The sequence below is a fragment of the Bombus pyrosoma genome, linkage group LG7, assembly GCF_014825855.1.
Source record: "Bombus pyrosoma isolate SC7728 linkage group LG7, ASM1482585v1, whole genome shotgun sequence".
NCBI lineage: Eukaryota > Metazoa > Arthropoda > Insecta > Hymenoptera > Apidae > Bombus > Bombus pyrosoma.
In genome coordinates, this window is record NC_057776.1 from 3113375 (window position 1) to 3134167 (window position 20793).

At 31.4% G+C, this 20793-nt stretch overlaps 1 protein-coding gene and 1 non-coding gene across 7 annotated transcripts; both read right to left on the reverse strand.

The window, feature by feature from the left end:
* Window positions 1-1057: 1057 nt before the first annotated feature.
* On the reverse strand, window positions 1058-19786 carry LOC122569180 (sodium-independent sulfate anion transporter-like). 6 transcript variants are annotated; one of them, XM_043729791.1, is made up of 9 exons: window positions 14514-14840; window positions 11686-11799; window positions 11432-11616; window positions 9226-9363; window positions 7965-8243; window positions 6769-7078; window positions 5043-5345; window positions 3160-3394; window positions 1059-3031 (listed from the first exon to the last, which is right to left on the reverse strand). In XM_043729791.1, the coding sequence occupies exons 4-9, from the start codon at window positions 9340-9342 to the stop codon at window positions 2764-2766; spliced, it is 1512 nt and encodes a 503-aa protein (XP_043585726.1). In that variant the 5' UTR covers window positions 9343-9363; window positions 11432-11616; window positions 11686-11799; window positions 14514-14840; the 3' UTR covers window positions 1059-2763. The 6 variants fall into 6 exon arrangements, with proteins under 6 accessions (XP_043585723.1, XP_043585724.1, XP_043585726.1 ...); XM_043729793.1 differs by having other exon boundaries at window positions 9226-9554; XM_043729788.1 differs by lacking the exons at window positions 11686-11799; window positions 14514-14840 and adding an exon at window positions 19662-19786 and having other exon boundaries at window positions 1058-3031.
* Trnas-aga lies at window positions 19245-19326 on the reverse strand. Its single transcript has one exon. It is a non-coding gene; the product is annotated as a tRNA-Ser (tRNA).
* Window positions 19787-20793: the final 1007 nt, after the last annotated feature.

Below are 20793 nucleotides of genomic sequence, written 5' to 3' on the forward strand. Positions count from 1 at the left end.
AAAATGATGCAGAATGTCAAAGAAGAAGAACATTTAGTTCGAAGGGGTAAACGTGATGACAGGTAAAAACTTTCCTGAAGGTCATTTTTCTTGAGGTTTCAAGGTCATCGCAGGTTTTTAAATGGGTCTACGTATATTTTGCCATTACGATATGATACGTAAGATCAAGGCAAATCCAACGATCTGTAATAGTATGAATTTCACGTGACCTTGAGTACAAAAAGTATATGTAAGAGTATAGAAATATTTCATAATAAAAATACTATTATATTTCTATTGCAGGTACAATATCATTTTGTTTCAATTATACTGAACTAAACTCGGAAATGTGATTGCTATTTAAAAGATTCACGTTAAAGGTTTAGAGTAGAATTATATTCCAACGTAATACCAAATTAAAAATATGAATAATAATTATCCAGATATAGTTACAATTTGATATTCCAGATCTTTCTGTTTAAACTTTTTTCTAAATTAGAAGCGCATTTCTAAACATTATCATATAAAGATTGCGCGAATTACTAATTGATAATGTTAAATTTCTGAAAGAAGCTACTCAAACATAATCTCAAATGTAACGCATACGTTACCACTCAAAAATATCCGAACATTTGCTTAGTTTCGACAAAATGTATATTAATCACAAAATTATCGAATAAATCGAATTGCAATGATTTTGTTCTGTATAATCACCATACATACATTCAGCTATGTATGATAAAATATTGTGATTATAACTTGCAATAAAGTTAATTTTCAAAAACCAATATGCAATAATAAAATTGATATTTGTAATTGTCCAGTATTGTAGAACTGTTTCGTCACTTGACAAATTCTTAATCTCCAGTTTCTTGAATCTTTACGTTATGGAATAAATAAAAGTGGGACTTTCAAACTGTAAAAAAAATGTCTTCTGACGTTAATATAACTGGCTGCAGTATTTAAATGATAAATACATGAGGTAGTATATAATAAAATCTATTAGAGTAGTAAATAATAATATACATATATTTTTGCTATGTTTAACAGGTAATTTGGATTTCCAGACTGATAACTCCACAGGAAACATAATGGGTGTTGCTTCAAATTGTTAATTTATTATTAATTTGAACATACTGACAAAACATATATTTCTGTTACAAAACGGCTAAAGTTCTTAATAACTTATACCGAATAACAAATAAAATTGGATCTCGTCGTTTGATTCAATTCAACCGATACTCTCATGCACATCTGGAAAGATTAATTTTACACGTACATACAAAATAGTAGAACCATATGTAAATGCTCGCAATTCTCCGTCAGGATCATATAGTCACGATGAAAATTTCTCGTATGAAACCTTCTGCTGATTATTCATGGAAACATTCGAATAAAGTTTCATTTTCCGAGCAAAGCATTTCCGTCAATTGGCATCGCGCGGTTACGCAAACGTTATTTATAGGTGAAACGAATCGAAATCCTTCAATACTTTCAATACTGAATCCTATATTTACACGATTCAACGTTAATCCTTAAAAACTATTATAAGTGAAATTGCACCCTCTATGAATAATTTTATTTTAATATTACCATCCTGTAATAATATTACCGCAACGTTATCGTTTGTATCTGTTGCAAACAATAATTCTCTCCTCTTCATCTAATATCGAATAATAGTAAAACATTTAATTCGACACGTTCAACTGTATTAATTGTTCAATTTTTTAAATATACAATACGGAAGACTTTCACACATGATAGTTAGGGATTAAAAAATCTATCTTTATCGTGGTTGAGCGCAAAATAACACGCGATCACGACTATTTCGCAATAATTGAAGGAAAATTGAAAAAGATTACATCTAGTTGTAAATTGGAAAAACATGATTATAGTTCGTGTTTTCCCGTCTGAAGCGTAAAATTAGATAAATTAGGAAGATAAGAATAAAAAAACGTGTATTATCTTGAAATAAACGTAGCGTTTAAAATAATGGCTAGAATTGTGATTTTACGAAATATGGCAGAAATTTTCACTATTTTTCCACGGAATAATTAAGTAACCATTTGCGGAATTAATTTTAATATGAGTGCAGGTAATTTTCTTAAAGCAAACGTTATCAGAGTTATTCGTCTTCTTTCGTAAGCCAATGTCAGATGAAATAGTATTCCTCTCTCATATTCTATCTCTATCGTTAAATAGAAAAAGAAAACAAGTCAATTTTAGAGTACTGTAAATATTACGATATAACTACGTATAGATCTAACACCGTTTAACTCGTAATCGCAATCGAATATTTTACAGAAAACAATTAGAAATATTTAAATAGCGCGTTCGGTCAAGCCAAATGCTGTACAAATGTTTCGCGATAAAGAAAATTATTTCTTCATACGAATGATTAAATACGTTTCCTCTTTTTACATGCATATAAAAGCGTGGCACCTTTATTCCATCGGATTTTTCATCGAATAACGAGAAGCACGATTTCTTTATCATCTTCTCATAAAATGATTGGTCAAGATGCTGTTTGAAATGACACCTTCGGCGCGGTTCGTGGAGTTTCAATAGATGTTGGTGCATCGAAAGGCAAATTGAAGGTGACTGAAGTTGCACGAAGAACTAATCTTGGCCGAGACGTGTTCCATCGTTAAATAAAATACCTTCAGCGTTTCGTGAGGCTTCGTTAAACGCGAACAGGTTGAAAAGAGAAGAGCAGCTCTCGTTAGACGAAGCTTAGGAAGATTTCAGAGGCAAGTGTCCCGTGCATTCGTTAGATTCAAAATTTCACTCGCGTGGAACATGAGGTAACGCGATTCTACCTGAAAATATTTGAGCTATGCTGCCGGAACTTCTGAAGGACATCGTGAGAGAAGCATCGTAGCTTATCAAAGTTCTCTTGGCTTCCTCGCACCAATTCCAGAACACCAGCTTCTGGTCCCTGGTTTCCAAGTCGGCCAGCAGCAAAGCGAGGTTCTTGGCGACGGTTGCATCGATTCTAAGCACGTGACGACCTTCCACTACCACGGGAATAGTCCCTACTCTGGCATCACACCTAAAGAACAATAATGTCAGGTTACTCGAGGTAAATAAAACGAACGGTCTGACAGAAGGCTCGCGAAACCGCCGATTTATGATCCAATTACAAAGCCAGTGAAACGCGATTATGGTGACTTTACTCACCACGACATCACCCGTTCACGAAGATATTCCGCAGCTGGGTAGCTCAACGATTGTTTCGGCGATACAAACAGAATCGTCAGCCCATCGACAACACGTTCCTCGATCAATAATCCAGGTCTGGCCGCGAAATAGAGCAGGAGAATTAGATTTACCGCGATCCCGGCAATCATGCCGTATTCTGGACCAATTGCCAAGCAGCTCAACAAAGTCACCGTCAAAGGTATCAAATCGGTCTCTACGAGTAGAGACAAACGCTAAATTACTACGGTCCTACGACACAGCCGATTGTCGTATGAATAGAATTCCCATGAGGCAAGTGAACTATCATTGCGACTAGACAAGAGGACCGATGATATCGTAAAATAGCATTCTACATGACAGATGTTGCCAGTTCGCGCGTGAAAGTAAATTATACAATGAATCGAAGATCACAGGGAAAATACGATAAATCATATTTTTCTCTTTTTGTAGCGGGGCAATTTTTAAATTCACTATGCTGTCGACTGTCTCCGTGTACTAAAGTTGTTTATTCCGTTCCTTTGAACCTTTCAACAATTAATATTTATTATTATTTTTCCGATGTTTATAAATATATTTATCGCTTATTTCGGAGGTGTAATCTTTAGGGTAAAGTGGCAACCTTCGTTAAACTATATTGCGTTAAAATGTTCTATTTGAGTTAACAAATAATATGATAAATAGCGTTGTTGTGATTAACTTTGCTACGCTCGACAATGTTGAAACATGAAAATTAACGATCTTCATATATTATATTACTATATAACAAATTAACGTAGAAAGTAAAAAATAAATAGAAATGGATTTATCGCGTTTTACCGTGTGAACTTTGATCAAGATGAGTAACAATCGTGTTTAAATAATATGAAGAGCCGTTTTTTTTCTTTTTTTGTTAGGTTTCACACTATGTCTGTCAGAAATAGGCGATAAATCTATGAACCGACCACAACCCACAAACCAAACACAGTGACCATTTTGATAGCGTAGAGGTGATTAATGTTGATACAATCGAATATTGAATTTTAAGATCGCTCACGTTCTCGTCCTGTGGTCTTCGATTATATCGTATCAGGATTCAGCTGGTTTAATTGTAAAATGGCATTAAAATCGGAATATCAAGAAAAATGTACTTGTCATGTTTTTCTCCCGTGATCTTCGTGTTTAAATTAATTATAAAAAGTTCAAAACCTTCCGATTTGTAAAATTTTTTAATTATACCTCAGTCTTCAATCGTAACTTATTACTCTATCACGTAATATCATCGTAAACTATGAAAATGTATCAAGCGTTTCCTTAATCCCAGTTTCGTATAGTTGATGCATCTCAACGTATCTTACAAGGCTGTTGTTAAACTTATTAACATTACAACTACCAATCTTCATTTTACCAAATAGAATTAAAACAGTATGACGAAAATACATAAGTATATGTCATCGTGTTTGCGATAAAAATAAACATCGATATTGTTGTTAAAAACTTTCGCCCGTTTAGTAATTACAAGGACAAGGAGACCAGTACCGATGGTTTTGGCTGGCTTGATAGTTCTAATATTGGATAACTAACTGCAAAAGCTTTTTCGATACTTTCCACGACTTTTATGCAAAGCTTTAGCGAAGCTTAACAGTGATCCTGTTAACGAGCATATTCTTTTTAAGAAATAAATTCACCACGAGACGTGTCTCGGTTGAACTTTCACGTTGAAGGGCTAAATAAACGAAAGAATATTACGTGTAATATTTTTCCGCCAGAGTATACGCATAGAGAAACTTTTGAAAGACTTTTCAATTTCTTAGGGATAAAAAGCTGAGACGAAGCCGGGTACGATGCGTTGAACGTAATTTTTTTCCTCTTAATCGGATCTTTACTTTTCGTTCTCCAAAGTACGGTGAAAATATGAAGTTCAAGCATGTAGTACATGGCGACTATAATGACTGCAGCGAGTGTTGCCTTCGGGATGAATTGAAAAGTCGAGGTCAGAAGGCCGCACGCTAAAAGCACCAGGCATCCAGTAATTACACCGCCCATCGGTGTTTTTACACCCGAAGCGTTGTTTACGGCGGTCCTTGTGAAGCTCCCTGTGGTTGGCATTGATCGAGAAAAGCTGCCGAAAAGGTTGCACAGTCCCAAAGCCAGCATCTCTTGATTAGCATCAACGGTCTTCCCTTTGGCTACAAGACACAGATTTTACCATACAAACTAATGTAGGATCTTTTTATTTATTTCGAAATATGAAAAATTAGAGTTTCCAATGATTAAAACGTTTCTACTAGTTGCAATACAATTTCGAATAAATATAATCGTAGAAATCAAGGATCGTTCGTACTATCAAAATATAATCATTTTGTTACACGTAAGGAGCATTTAATACTTTGACTGCCACTGTGCTTGAACTTCTTACAATTGTATGAAAATTGACAGTTAGGGCATTTTTAATATAACCGATAAATAGAAGATATTTTGAAACAAAAAGTGCCCCACTGAACAATTAAACATTTTTATTAGAACATCAATAAAAAAAAACGGTGCACTGTGTTTGCATCCATATCTTTGATATCTACAAATCTACAAATCTACAAATATTATTATAAACACAGCTTAGAAAATAGTCGTAAATGCTGCTTTATAATCATATATGTAATTGAAGTTAGAAGTGTGCACATACCTTACTATTATGTATAGAATGAGCAAGTACTGTTTACTAATATCATCTACACGTTTCAATAATATATTCTGGACGTTTTGCTTACGACGAAATGACGAATGCGAATGATTTGTTGAAACAAACGAAGACTTGTTATAATACGTCGCCATCAATTGTTACCAAGGCGCCACGGTGACCACCAATAAGACAAACGGTCCATTGGAAAAGAATGTTGTCTTACATCATCAATTTATTATTATTTTACCATTATATGCTTCGAATAATAAAAATACTCCCGTGTCTTCCTGAGCGAAACGTGTGATTTCGGCGTGGCAATCAAAGTGTTAAATACGCGAAAGAGATAGCGCGGTATCGATAAAAATCATTTGAAAGAATAATTGTGAAAGATGAAAATATTAAACGTGGAATTATGAAATATAATTAGCGAAATCAGTGAGTCTGATATACGTACAAGTAAGATAAACTAGTAGAGAAGGAAGCATTTTTTATTAAATTATTGAATATATTTGATGTATCTGCTGTTGCGTTACGTTATAATACGCACAAAGGGATATTATAATTAATTTTGTTTTCAAATACTCGTTACTGAAACTTCCATGCGAAGTTGAAACAATATAATTTAACGTAGCAACTTCGGACCTTTGAAAGTACGAGCTTTGTTTCCTCTTAATTTAACTTCCATTTCGTTTGAATTTTAATTTAATGTTTTAACGTTGCTGCCGAGTTATTTGTAATCTTTAGATATAAATACAACTGAGAAATTCTTCGTTTCTGCGCTAAGATACGACGAATGAAACGAGGATTAAACAAAGAAAATAAAAATGATAAACAATCGTATTTATATATTCAGTAATTTATATAGATAAAAAATATATATAGCGTAAAGAAATTATTAAATTAATATTTTCATTTAACTCTGAACGACGTACCAAAAGCTTTAGCAATGGCAATGCTCTCCAAAATGGCAATCAGCGGGACTGAAATGACAGTGCTTCCGAGTTCACCAATTAACTCCTCAAAGTTATACGTATGGTTTCCTTTCACAAGAGAAAATGGTGGCGGAGAGAACGGCGGTAAACCTTCCGTTATATGTCCAGTAATTTTAAAGGGTTTAATACCGTAAGAGTATAACGAATAGCTTAATATTATTCCAACAATGACGACTACAGCGTTCCTCGCCAACGATGTTACCCACATGAATTTTTGCAACGCCGTGCCGCTTTTCTTTGCAGGTAATTTCTGTTTCGCGATAGTTAAGCAAACGTGTTATTTAAGAGAGTGAAGTTCAGTTCTTAAATATAATTCATTTTTACAGGATAATTTTAATACAACGTCGTTAACACGTTGACTGCCATGGGGGCCACCGGTGACCAGCGACGCAGCAAATATTAAAAGTACATAGCACGATTGTTTGAAAAAAGGACAATCGTAATAATTGTCTACAACGCTGTGGGGGTCACCGGTGGCCCTCACCACGAAAAATGCTTCAAGCATGACTGCACTTTATAACTCATTTTATTTGCTGCAAATATTATTTCAACATAATATTCGTCTGGCAGTCAACGTGTTAATGATTTCAAATATCGCGTTCTCGTTCCACGAACTTTCGACGATTAGTATTAAACATGTTCTGCGGTGAATCATTTTCCTTTCCGAAATTTCTATAATTATGTTTTTTGTGATTTTGTTACTTTTCGATAGAAATATAATTAAAAGAAATAGACGAAGTATAATTTTCATCAATCGCTGATCAAGAAATATCAACCCAGTCGTAAATAGATAAATTCCAATAATTAAAAGTACTAAATTTATGTTTAACGTGGTCACTTTATGGAGAATATTTCATAATCAAAATATTCGCAGAATTAAAATCTCTAAAAATTAAAACACGCATTAAGGTGGAATTTACGCTAAAAATATTTTCGTGTCTTTCAGCTACCTCCATCCATATACTACTGAATCACGAATTCGAAATTACAATAAAACATATATATATATATATATATATATATATATATATATATATATATATATATTTTATTGTAATTATATTTATTTATTGTAATATATATATATATAATATATTAAAAGCATATATTAAAATAGTGAAAAAGAATAATCTTACTTTAAGACAAACGAGTAAGATCATCGAACAGACTCCTAATATCGGGTCCCAGAAAGTAATTTCATTTATGTGATTGACAACTTTGGTAACTGCGTCGATAAAGGAATCGCTTCTGCCACTCAAACCAAGCAACGTGCCCAACTGAGATGTTCCAATTATTATTGCAGCTGCGTTAGTAAATCCAGAGATCACTGGCATGCTAACAAACTGGACAAGAAATCCCAAGCGGAACAATCCCATAAACGTAATCACGCAGCCTGTCAGGAAACATAGAAGCACCTGAGAAAGTAAAAGATTCGCTCGTTGCAATTTCAGCAAATTATCGCATTTACTTTAGATTCTATTTAACAATTATTCCATTTACTTTGTAATAGAAATCAGATATGATCAACGATGTTTTTAGCAACATACGTACACATATACGTTCTTAGATTTAGATAAGTTATGAGATTTTGTATGCGATACTTTTATGTACTCCGCGAAATGTTTAGAAAGGTACATTGAAAGCTTTATGAAACAACGAGATTGTAATCTGCGACGCGAGAAACTGGCCTTGTACGAATTTGACGAGCTTCTTTCAAATGGAATTTCCGCTCTTTCCCGGTTAATCAGACGCTTTTCTTTAAGAAAGTTAGCCAGACTTCTAAATATTGTAGATGGCAATCTAAAAGAGAAAGGTCTGGCGAGCAAAACGGACGAGGAAAAACTTTGTAACCCAGTAGCACCTACAATTTCTTAAAAAGTCGCTATTTCCGTCTCAAATATATCAGCTATCTCGCACACTATCCTTCACTTCAAATTTACTATATCATTCTTTCTCAAAACTTTGTTTCATATTTTAAATACAATCCCTTTTTTTCACATTATTTAAACATACTGTTGATAAATACCGCTCAATTAAAAAATACATAATTACAAAATATTGCAAATAAACAAGCTATTTATTTAAAGAAATATCTATTTAAACGAAGAGACAACTATTTTACTTATTTGTAGAGTTTAGATAACAAGCTGGCCAATATCTGAACGATACAACTCTTATCCTTTGAATAGCGATAAATTTGTTTATCGTGTTATTTCGTAAAAGTTCTGAAAAACAAAGCGTATGTACTTGGAAAGAGCAATATTAAAGTTGCTTACAAAGTCTGCTTCTAAAGTTTTTTATTTTTTTATTACCAAGCGTGTTTGATTTTCTCGCAGAAATTTTCGATTCGAAAATAGAGATAGCTTAGTCTTATGAGAAACGCGAAGCTGCACTTACCGCGATATCATCTCCCAGTCTTATAACATGATTTTGCGACAGTAATGCCATTATTGCCGTAGGACCCACAGTGATGTCCTTGCAGCTACCGAACACCAAGTAAACCAAGCATCCCATGAAACTGCTGTAGAGGCCGTACTGAAGTTTTCAAAAGTTTATCTAACGAGAACCGCCTTTCCGGCTACCATTCCATCGAACTGTTCGTTTTTATCAATATTTTTTTTCCGATCGTCGAGAAACAACAACACGCGATTACATTCGCAAGGTAAACTAAACGTCACGCTACAGTCTTCCTTTTATGTTTTATCCACACGTTCCATCTCTTCCCTCTTTCATTTTCATTTTATTCAAAATGTAAAATTTGCAATTTGAACAGCTTCGACTCGTGAAAGATTCGTTTATATCGGATGATCAATACGTTTACCTTGATTTTCTCGCGCTGTGAAACGAACACCGTTTCTCTTTTTTATGGAAACGAGTTGATTAACAAAAAGCATTTTTCAACAAACCAAACGATATCGTTTCGCTCGGATCGGTATTTAATAATATAAAATACTAACGAAAGTGACGAGCAACGCAAATAAATACATTTTTATTGTTTTGTATATATTAACAGGAACGCTCGGAATAATTAAAATAGCGGCGTTTCAAATTCATGCAACGATTAGGAAGGATTTTATTGCTCGTGAAACCGTGTAAAAGATTCGAAAGAATATTTCAAATGATTTATTTGCGTAAAAAGCCACCTAAAAACCTACTTCCTTCGACTGTGCATTTACCACTAATAGTAATACTTTTACTAATTATCCTAGCGTGTAAATGTGAAGTGTGTGAATCTCAACTCATTAAGGATCAACTTTGCCTTAATATTCTTCATTTACACTCTTTTTTTTTTTTCAATCAATTTATATGAAATTTTGTTTCTTAACACTTTGACTGCCACGCCGAAATCCCACGAATGCCACGTGGCTTAGGACGCCACGGGAGTATTTTTATTGTTCAAAACATATAATGGCAAAATAATAATAAATTGACGATGTAAGACAACATTCTTTCCCAATGGACCGTTCATCTTATTGGTGACCACCGTGACACCTTGGTAACAGTTGATAGCGACATATTATAACAAGGCTTCGTTTATTTTAACAAACCATTCGCATTCGTCATTTCGTCGTCAGCAAAACGTCCGGAATATATTGTTGAAACGTGTAGATGATATTAGTAAACAGTACTTGCTCATTCTATATATAATAGTAAGGTATGTGCTCACTTCTAACTTCAGTTATATATATGATTATAAAGCAGCATTTACGACTATTTTCTAAGCTGTGTTTATAATAATATTTGTAGATTTGTAGATTTGTAGATATCAAAGATATGGATGCAAACACAATGCACCGTTAGATGCAAGATTTCTTCTCATTTTTTTTTTATCGATGTTCTAATAAAAACATTCAATTGTTCAATGGGGCACTTTTTGTTTCAAAGTATCTTCTATTTATCGGTTATATTGAAAATGCCCTAACTGTCAATTTTCATACAATTTTTACAGTTGTAAGAAGTTGAAGCGCTCCGGTCACTAATGACCATCGTGGCGTCACAGGAGAAACCGTGGCCGGTCATATATGACCAACGTGGCAGTCAAAGTGTTAACATTACGTACTGTAAAAAGGAATTCCAAAGATTTGCTTAACATTTTTTCCGTCGCTGTTACGTCCACTTACATTCTACGTTCTTTATGGAATTTTGAAGAAATCGAAGCACTTCTAACGTTAGGATAAACCATCTCTCGGTGTTCAATAAATCTCAAATAAGTAACGACTTTGAATAATTATCATTCGTAACGACTATCACTATCAAATGTACGATTATGGAATAAAATTATAAGATTATTCTATTTTATTTCTTTCGCGCTTCTTCGCAGCGTAACGCTTCTTTTAAAAACGCGACTCGTTCAATTTCATACCAACAGATTCGTTTAAATACTTTCGACGAATGGATCGATCTGAATGAAAAACATGGAAACATTCGATTTAAATACCTGCAATGAAAAAAAGTCGATGAAAAACAAAATGACAGAGCGTAATGTAAAAGAATTGTTAGCTACGTTTCAACGATGTAGATCTATCTCGCGTCTGTGTTCTCCGAAACTTTATTTTAAATTCAACAAGAAGAAAGTCCAACACTATCGAACAAATGTACACACCTGAGCTGGAAGTCCGGCCACAATTGCGTAAGCTATGCCCTGTGGTATAGCAGTCAAACCAACGGTCAATCCTGCCAAAACATCGTGCAAAAGTTTCGACAAACTATATTGAGGCAGCCATGCCAGGATCGGTATCCTTCGTAGAAGGAGTTGCTTCAAATCGAATCTGGAAGTCACGTTCCTACCTGAAATTTCCCAAGTTTCACAGTTTATACGATATGATTGCCAGATGAACGAGAATTCTTCTATCTCACCAAGCAACCACTGTAATCACGACCAACGTTTTTCAATCAATGAAACATTAGGTTTGTTGTATTGGATATCGCGTTTTAAACAAATCCATCGTCTTCGATAATTTACTAAAAATTCTGGAATAAACAATCCTACGTTGACAAACACTATGCTGTGTTGAGCGATAACGGATACATATATTAGCGAATAAATTGATAATGCACTGATGAACATAAATTTATCCGTGAAAATAATGTCCGGACCACGGTATCCTCTCTCTTTCTTTCTCTCTCTCTCTCTCTCTCTCTCTCTCTCTCTCTCTCTTTCTTTGATAAGTAGAATTAGATCGCTCGGTTAAAAATATGTATATTGAGATTAATAAAACTCTGCTTTGAGCTCTTAACTTTTACTCGTACGAGGAAAATATTATCAGAATAAATCTGATGTTTCATACACATATTACGTAATTTTGTTTAATGAAAAATTAATACAACGGGTAATTCGATATCAGGTGATCAAATTATACAATATATCGTATTGTAGGAGAATTTTCGTATTACTCGTCGTCAAACTATCTTATTTAACAATGGTCCTGATAATGCAAAATAACGGCATTTTTTATTATCGTTTTAATATCTATATTCATCTTAATATTATCTTAATATCTATTATTTTAATATCGTGACAAAATAAGTTGCAAAAATAATCGGGCGTAGCTTCTCGAAAAATTATTCTTGGAAATAATATTTATATTGAAATATTTATATTTATATTAGTACATTCGTATTTCATAATTTCGACCTGAATTTTAGTAAAAAGTTATATCTAATAATTTCATAGTAAAGAAACTATTGCTACTATAATGTTTAAATATAATAGAACAGTACAGCGTTGGAAACTTTTATCTCTAATTCATCTACGTAATCATAGTAACGTCATAGTAATTTGAAAAATTAAAAGTATGTACGTGTTCGTGTTAAATCAGCCAGAATAAAATATGTGTCTAAGTTTCCCGACTCAAAGTATCAACTTCAAAGTACAAAGACCTTTTTATTCGTATCCTTAAAGTATATAGACATGCATTATATTTTGAAACATTCTTACTCGTCGAAACGGCAATATACACCACATCCGACATCTTTCACTAATTATTTTACGGTAAACTTCACTTTACGGAGAGCAACGAGCTGTTGTTATAAATCAATATTTCACGTAGATATTTTACGTAAAGGAAGCTTGTTTCAAGACGAAATCAAGACGAATGAAACAAGACTCTGATCTTACACAATAAACACCGGATGAAAAATCGAGAGAACGGAAATTAAGTCCTTGAATAGCAAGGCATTACAACACGTTCGTTACATTGACTGGAATCTTTGCATACACCGTTAATATTTTCATGATGTCAGCATATTTTCACGAAATTACTTTCATAATAAAACATTACCGGTAAATACATATAACGTTATGCCGTATGAAACAGGAAATGTGTCTCGTATATTATCTAGTTACGTATTAGATAATTATTTAGTTAAACTAAATAATTATGTTATAGAAGCACTATATCATTTTACGTTAATCTAAGTACGACGTTATTTTAGAAATCTGTTCTTTTCTATATAATGACAAAATAAGCTTAAAAATAGTTTGAAAGTATCTTCGTGAAGATTATTTCTAAAAATGAGAAATTTCAAGGATTTCTTCGAAAAATTTTCAGATTTAGGAAATGTCGAAACAAACTTTGAAGATAATTAAAACGACAAATTTGTATAAACTATGAATTAATGATATAATTGTAGGAACTATCGATTAGTGATACAAAACATGCAAAATATGTGTAAGATGTGTTTTTATTTTTGTATTTCTTGTTGAAAAGAGATGAAATTTTCTGCATCGTTTCAAGGACTATTACCGAATTTAAATATTGCGTAATTTAGGTCATCGTATATTTTTCAAAAAAATGTCTTGAAATATCAGCTACGTCCACTTTCGTGAAGAATTCAATATTTGTAATCCGAGATAACGCTATAACATAAATTGTGTTTGCGTTGTACATATATCAAATTGAAGCAGATAAAATATTCTGAGCTATATTTTCAACTTTTATGTTTGTATACAACTCGTATCCCATTTTTCAAATAACGCATAAACTTTTGAATAATCCTCCTGAAGCTAAAATAACATGCACATTTTTCTTGTTAAATGTACGTACGTAAAAGCTAAAGAAATTTAATACGTCGGTATATTAACAAAATATTAACGAAGCAATTTATAAAAATATATTTAATAAATAATAATGAATCATGCATTTAAAAACTTGATATATATATATTTATTTATTTTATTTCAGAATCTTTATCATGAAAGTATTTCTCGTTAATGATGAAACTAAAATATTCTTACAGAAATGAAATGTACAAAAATTGAATGAGGATTGCTAATTAAGGATTAATACATTTAAATAAGAATTAAATTATTACGTTTAATTAATACGTTTGCAGGAGCAGCTTCTGTTTCCTACGAGTACACACTTACCATATATATGTCACATATAATCCTTCAAAAAATCTTAAAGTATTAATAAACAACTTTATCTGTATTACTATACTTTCAGAAGTCAGATATCATGTATGCCACAAAAGGAAATAAAATACATTACGTACAGGGTCGATCAAAAATCAAACTCTAAGTAACAGACTTTCGAATAACAGAAGCATACTTTATATCATATTTTATTTCGAATCATTTAAATTATCGCTCGCATATTTCTATTAAATATTTCGATAAACGACCAGACTTGAAAATTTGTATATTCATTTATCTGTTATATTGTTTTTATATGTGTACCTACATAGCACCATTATTTAAATGCACCACAATCTTCTCTTAATCGATAAAGCAATCCTATACCGATGTCGTAAATTGATCAAAATCAAATACGATCTTCGGCAAAGTAAAAGGTAAGATTCACAGAATATCACCGGCGTATTCTTTCTCACTATTCGTGCACGTTTTTCACGGTGGCACGCTTAATAGATAGTACAGTTATAATTAAAATCGTGGCAATCAAGACACTGAAACATAAATTTTTAGCGGTAAGATGAACATTCAGATAGCACGTTTAGCCGTGTGATTACCACCCAGCTCTGTAGATAACAACGGTTCAAGCTAACGACACGACGATATATTGACACTGCATAGAGGGACTTTCTTTATTCGCCGAGATACACTGGTCTAGATGAAACATTTTATCGGGCGAGCCCACTAATTCCATTTGATAACAGATCACATGATTAATAACAACAATAAAATTGCATTTCAGTATGAAAAATCCCTGATCCGCTTTTGAATCACGGTTGAGCGCACGATTTAATAAAGTGTAAAGATTTTGAAAGACAAATCCTTAAAAGAAAAGGAAACAGAACGATGTGGAAATTTCATTTTATTTATACTTACATGTAGAATTACATATGCATGCTTCGATAGAGAATATTTTAACGATGAATTTTTTAGAGAATTTGTATAATGATATTTAATATACTACGAGATATTACTATACTATAATATACAGAAGATATTATAGAATACCATACTGTTCTAAATATAGCGAACATACTACTGTAGTATCATAATATAGGAAATGCTAGTCCTATATATAATACTTCAAAGTATAGTACTATTTAATATATATTTCTTTCAGAGAACAAATATACAGTATATTCGACGTAATAAACGTATAATCATTATTTTTATATATCGACGTTTCAAATGTTAGTAAGAAAAAGAAAATTATAAATATGAAAACTGGAGAAGGATAGTTGATGTTTGAGTAATTATTAAGGATTCTTTTTACATCCGATCCATAAAACGTCGAATCTTCAAGAACTATGAGACAAACACGATCTGCTTGAAGTAGCGTATGACGGAATGATATCAGTTACAGTCACATAGATACTATAAGTATACATATGTATGTGGCAATTTATTAATCGATAATAAATATATTTTTTATCAATGGATTTTGAACGTCAGGGGAGATTTATTTCATCCAAGTGTAAATTTTACTTCAACCTCAATGATAATGCAAAAATGATAAAAACATCAAATTATCATAGAATTGAAAAAATGTATTTCAACGATAATATAATATTCTACGAATATAATAATTCCATGAAATTAAAAGATGTATTTTTGTCAGAAATCTGTTCTGCTTGAGTGACAAATAACGACATCAGCCTGACATGGAAAGACTAGAAATTAGCAAAGAGAAGCTTATGACGAAAATTTCAATGAAGAGTCGATAAATTGAATTCCATACAGGCCGATCAATATTGGTACATACTATTCAATGGATAAAGTACAATACGTAAACGCACTGTCCGAGAACAAAGAACAAACATGATCTGACATGTTTATCGAGTGATATTTAGAACATTTCTTCGATATACAATGCTCGAACAAAAAACTAATTGAACAAAAAATATTTATTTAATATGTTTAATTAAATTATTTATCAAATTTTATTACTTTTATGCCTAGAATAACTTCAAGAATACGATCAAATGAAATTTTTACTAAAAATGAATATCAATTATCGTTGAGAAACAGTCAGTCGGTATGTGTTAATAAAATCAACAGTGTGTACCGTAAAATTCGTAAGATGTTAAATTAACATCAAATTGATAAAGACAATAATCTTGCGCTATATTCCACGTGAATACACAGCAATAAAATGTGAGCCATAGTACTATGTAATAAGAAGCATATGACACTTAAAATCAAAGTACAAACAATATATCTGATTGTGTACACTATTATTCTTAAGTTAGAAACCATTTTCTTTGGCACGATAATTTCGTTTAGAACAAATAAACGGCTATAATTGAAAGCTGGTACTTTTCCCAAATGTGTAACTATCATTTAATTATATACGACATTAGAAATAATTGACATTTATTTAGTTGAAAAATAGCATTGAAATTAAATACTTTACCACGACTTTAGATATTTTAATCTCATATTTCTATTGTATGAAAAAACAAAGAAAATGTCGGAAAAAATCTGAAATGTGCAACTAGTAATTGAAAACATTTTCAAATAGTTTAGTACATTTAAATTCCGCGAAGTATATTATGAAACATACAATAATAGGAAATAATGCAGTGGCAACGATTATATTAGTCAATTTTCTAATAATAATGATAAGAATATATCATCATATTTATAAGCAATACTATACACTGAATTCGATCAATGTTACAATTTTACGAATTTAATATTTGACTTAATAAGATTAACACTTTAATGATTAATCAATTGTACATTGGTCTTAAAATACCATAAATTTCAAATTTCAAGCTTTAAAGGTATTAGGTAAATTGCAATTAATATTATTATGTTATTAATATTAAGATGGATTATTATCTATTGATTTCCATTATGGAAATATATAACAACGATATATTTATTCATTCCTACTACGGAAATAAATAGATTCAATTTCTAAAGAGATATTAATTAATAGTCAATAATAATGAACCATTAACTTAGATGTAATGTTCAAATAGGACAAGACAGATGATAAAAACAAGGACAAGGCGACGTCCGTCCTTGCAATTCTTTATCTTTATATCGATTGTCTTGTGTGTTATCATGCGCGAATATGTATATGTACTTCAAAATTTGCTATACATTACCCAGATAATTTCTACACGTTTTTACAAAATTTTTCAAAACTTAATGGTTCACTCCTACCTTTCTTTATAATCAAATAGTCTCGTCATTTTAAATTATAATGGGCACATATAATAGGATATATTCTATACATACAAAAATAAATTATTTATTCTAATAAATTACATTTAATTTAAATATTATTAAACTAATATTACTGAAATACTTCGAACATTCACATAAATGAATTTTACAAAAATATGTTTACACTTATTATTAAATTATTATTATTAATTAAAATTATTAATTAATACATCAAGTGTTATTAATAAAAAGGATAATTTTTTAAATACAAAATTGAAATAAAGACACGACAAAATTGGAGTACATATGTATACAGGTAGATTCATAAATGCATGTGAATACGTCAGAGGGTAAATCTAAGAGAAAAAATGGTATATGAACATATAACATGGTCTGGTTTAACTGGAAACACTCAAACATCTGGAAAAGTACGAATGATACGAAAAAATATTTGAGACAAAAAGTGTATGGTACCGAGGGGGACATACTGTGCTTTTATCTATTCAACCTTGCAATCTTGAAACGTCTTGTAAAGGTGACAAGGGTTAAAATTTTTTGATGGGTACCTCCAATTTTTATTATATATTCTTGTAGCCGACATTCAAACGTTTTTGAAATACTACAAACTTGTGTCTTTTGCAGCATCCGCTATTGAGATATAAATTTTAAAATTCAATGTGCCGCCGGCATTAGCGTTACCCGATGTACACCGCAGTAACACAGAAAAATGTTTCTGATAGTGGCGCTACTAGTATGACATTGTCGGAACACCGAGTCATAATTTTCCAATGTTCCATAACTTTCCAAAATAAATCGTCAGTTCCGTGCTAAATTTAGTAGTAAATTCAGATAGTTTTTTGTATTTATCCGTCGAATCAGAAAGCTCATATCTCGATGCCAAATAATGCAAGAGACACACGTTTGTTGCGTTTTGAAAACATCTGAATGTAGCTAGAAGAATGTGTAACAAAGAGTGGAGTATCCTAACAGATAAAAACAGAATATGTCCCCCTCGATACCATACAACTTCTGTCTCAAACATTTTTTCGTATCAATCGTTTTTTTTCCCCCAGATATTTAGGCACTTCCAGTTAAACCAGGCATATTGTATGTCTTATATATATATATATATATATATATATATATATATATATATATATATATATATATATATATATATATATATATATATATATATTATATTATATATATATATATATATATATATATATATATATATATATATTATATTATATATGATACCTTAGTTTTCGAGTTATGCATAATTAAAGAAAATTTTCAAAGTTCTCGCCTCTTGCAACACGCTACTGCGTGCCTTGGTGCGTTCTGAGCTTATCTAATGTTTACGAACGATATCCATCTATATGAAGTAGATGAAACTTTGGCCAGTTACTTAACCTGTTACTCTTGCGAATTCAGTATTAGATTTGGAGCTATTCGAAGTATACATACTACATATTTTCATACAACTATGTCATACACATATGGGTATGGGACTTAGTGTTAAGACGTGCAGTGTCGTGTAAGAGTTATCTATATATACGTACAAAATAAATGTATTATGTACAAGATATTACTATACAAATTTAATATACTTAATTGTCATAAATTTTAATTAAAAACATTATGATCAAAATATATAATTCAGCAAAGACCTATAAAAATTATACATTTACTTTTTATCACAAATTATTTATAAATATATCGGAAATAATTGATTCAGAACATATAATGCATAGAAATTGAGAAAATAGTAGAAAAGGAAAAAACAAAAATATAAAAAAAATTTTTGCGTTCACCAATCCGCAGTCGGTAGGACTCGAACCTACGCTCCCAGAGGGAATCTGATTTCTAGTCAGACGCCTTAACCACTCGGCCACGACTGCTACGGATTCTACGTGCTATTATTGCAATATAAATACAATAGAGCATAAAGATAATCTAAAATTAAAAGAATGGTTACATATTATTAGAACATTTACTCTACTTGGTAACTAGATGAAAATCTCTATTAAACTATTGTATACAAATAGGAATGTATCTACAAATCATAACAGAATGATACAGAAGTTCCACATAATTAAAGATATCTGTCTAATAAAAAAGATACGTTCATTGTGTACAGAACATTAAAATCATCATGAAACAGTAAATAAGACGAGTTGTAGTTTACAATATACAAATGTTGTTGACAAATTGAAACTTGAAAGATAAAACTTACTCAACAATGATGTTCTTTCGTCGATACTTCCTCTATTGTACGACATTTTTGCATAATCAATATCAGTACTATATCAAAACTAACAGCTTCGACAGAAAATAATGTGTAATGTGTAATCTAACGAAACTGGTAACGTCGATAAAGCAGAACATGATAATTATTAAGTACGATTCTTGATAGACCATTATCATTTCAAAACATGTGCGCAATGTCATGAACATTGCACATAATAGAATTGATTCATCTATTCTAAAATATGAAAAGTTGAAAATTAAAAATTATAATTTTAAGTATTAAACGACATATTGCAGAACCAACTTTTCCGTATTATAAAAAGTAAAAAGTGTTAACCTCAGTATTGATAAACGTTGATTTATTAAAAATTCTAATCTTACAGTATCATATTTATTCTTATTAATTAAAAGTAAATTATGTCTATAATTGTAAGTATTCATGGATATTTCAATCATTTCAAACCTATAACGTAAAGGATTAAAACACAATTTTCCACGATGAGTAGAAACAAATTTTTTTCGTTACGTAGGTTAAAAATAGAAAAAAATTTGAATTAATGGTAATTGACAACTTCTTCAGAAACATAGTATGAAGATTATATCACTACTAAATACTCAAATAAATCTGATCTTGACAGGAGGCTACAAATGATCACAGTTCCTATTGTTTATCGATTCAATAGCCTTGATCAATGCGATATCTTTGCTTGCAACAATTTGCAAAATAATTGTCTCGAGAAGTTTTTCAACAAGCGCACAAGAAGGCACGCATTTCGTCCTTGAAATAATTAACTATGATTCGTGCACGGTGTACCATTATATTACTTACTTCGTGTTTGAAAATTTAGAACTGTGTATTTATTAAATTCAGACATAAATAAATTCATTCAGAATAAAGAGCCCATGCATTAGACATTTTGAATAAATAATTGAAAAGAGTAAATAAATAATGGAATATCTTTAAGCAGAAATTAGAATATTCATTCTTTTTATGGCACTATATATATATTCTTATTTATAATTTATAGACTTATAATTACGATCAAAAATCGCATAAATTAACTAATTCCTATCAAATGACAAATTTATACCCATCCAATTACTCACTCGTACACGTG

Coding starts and splice junctions, on each gene's coding strand:
- LOC122569180 (XM_043729788.1), bottom strand. CDS start 19,707: ATGTCGTACAATAGAGGAAGTATCGACGAAAGAACATCATTGTTGA. Junction 9,364..11,431: donor TGGCCGGACTTCCAGCTCAG/GTGTGTACATTT, acceptor TGAAAACTTCAG/TACGGCCTCTACAGCAGTTT. Junction 5,346..6,768: donor TGCCATTGCTAAAGCTTTTG/GTACGTCGTTCA, acceptor TGTGTCTTGTAG/CCAAAGGGAAGACCGTTGAT.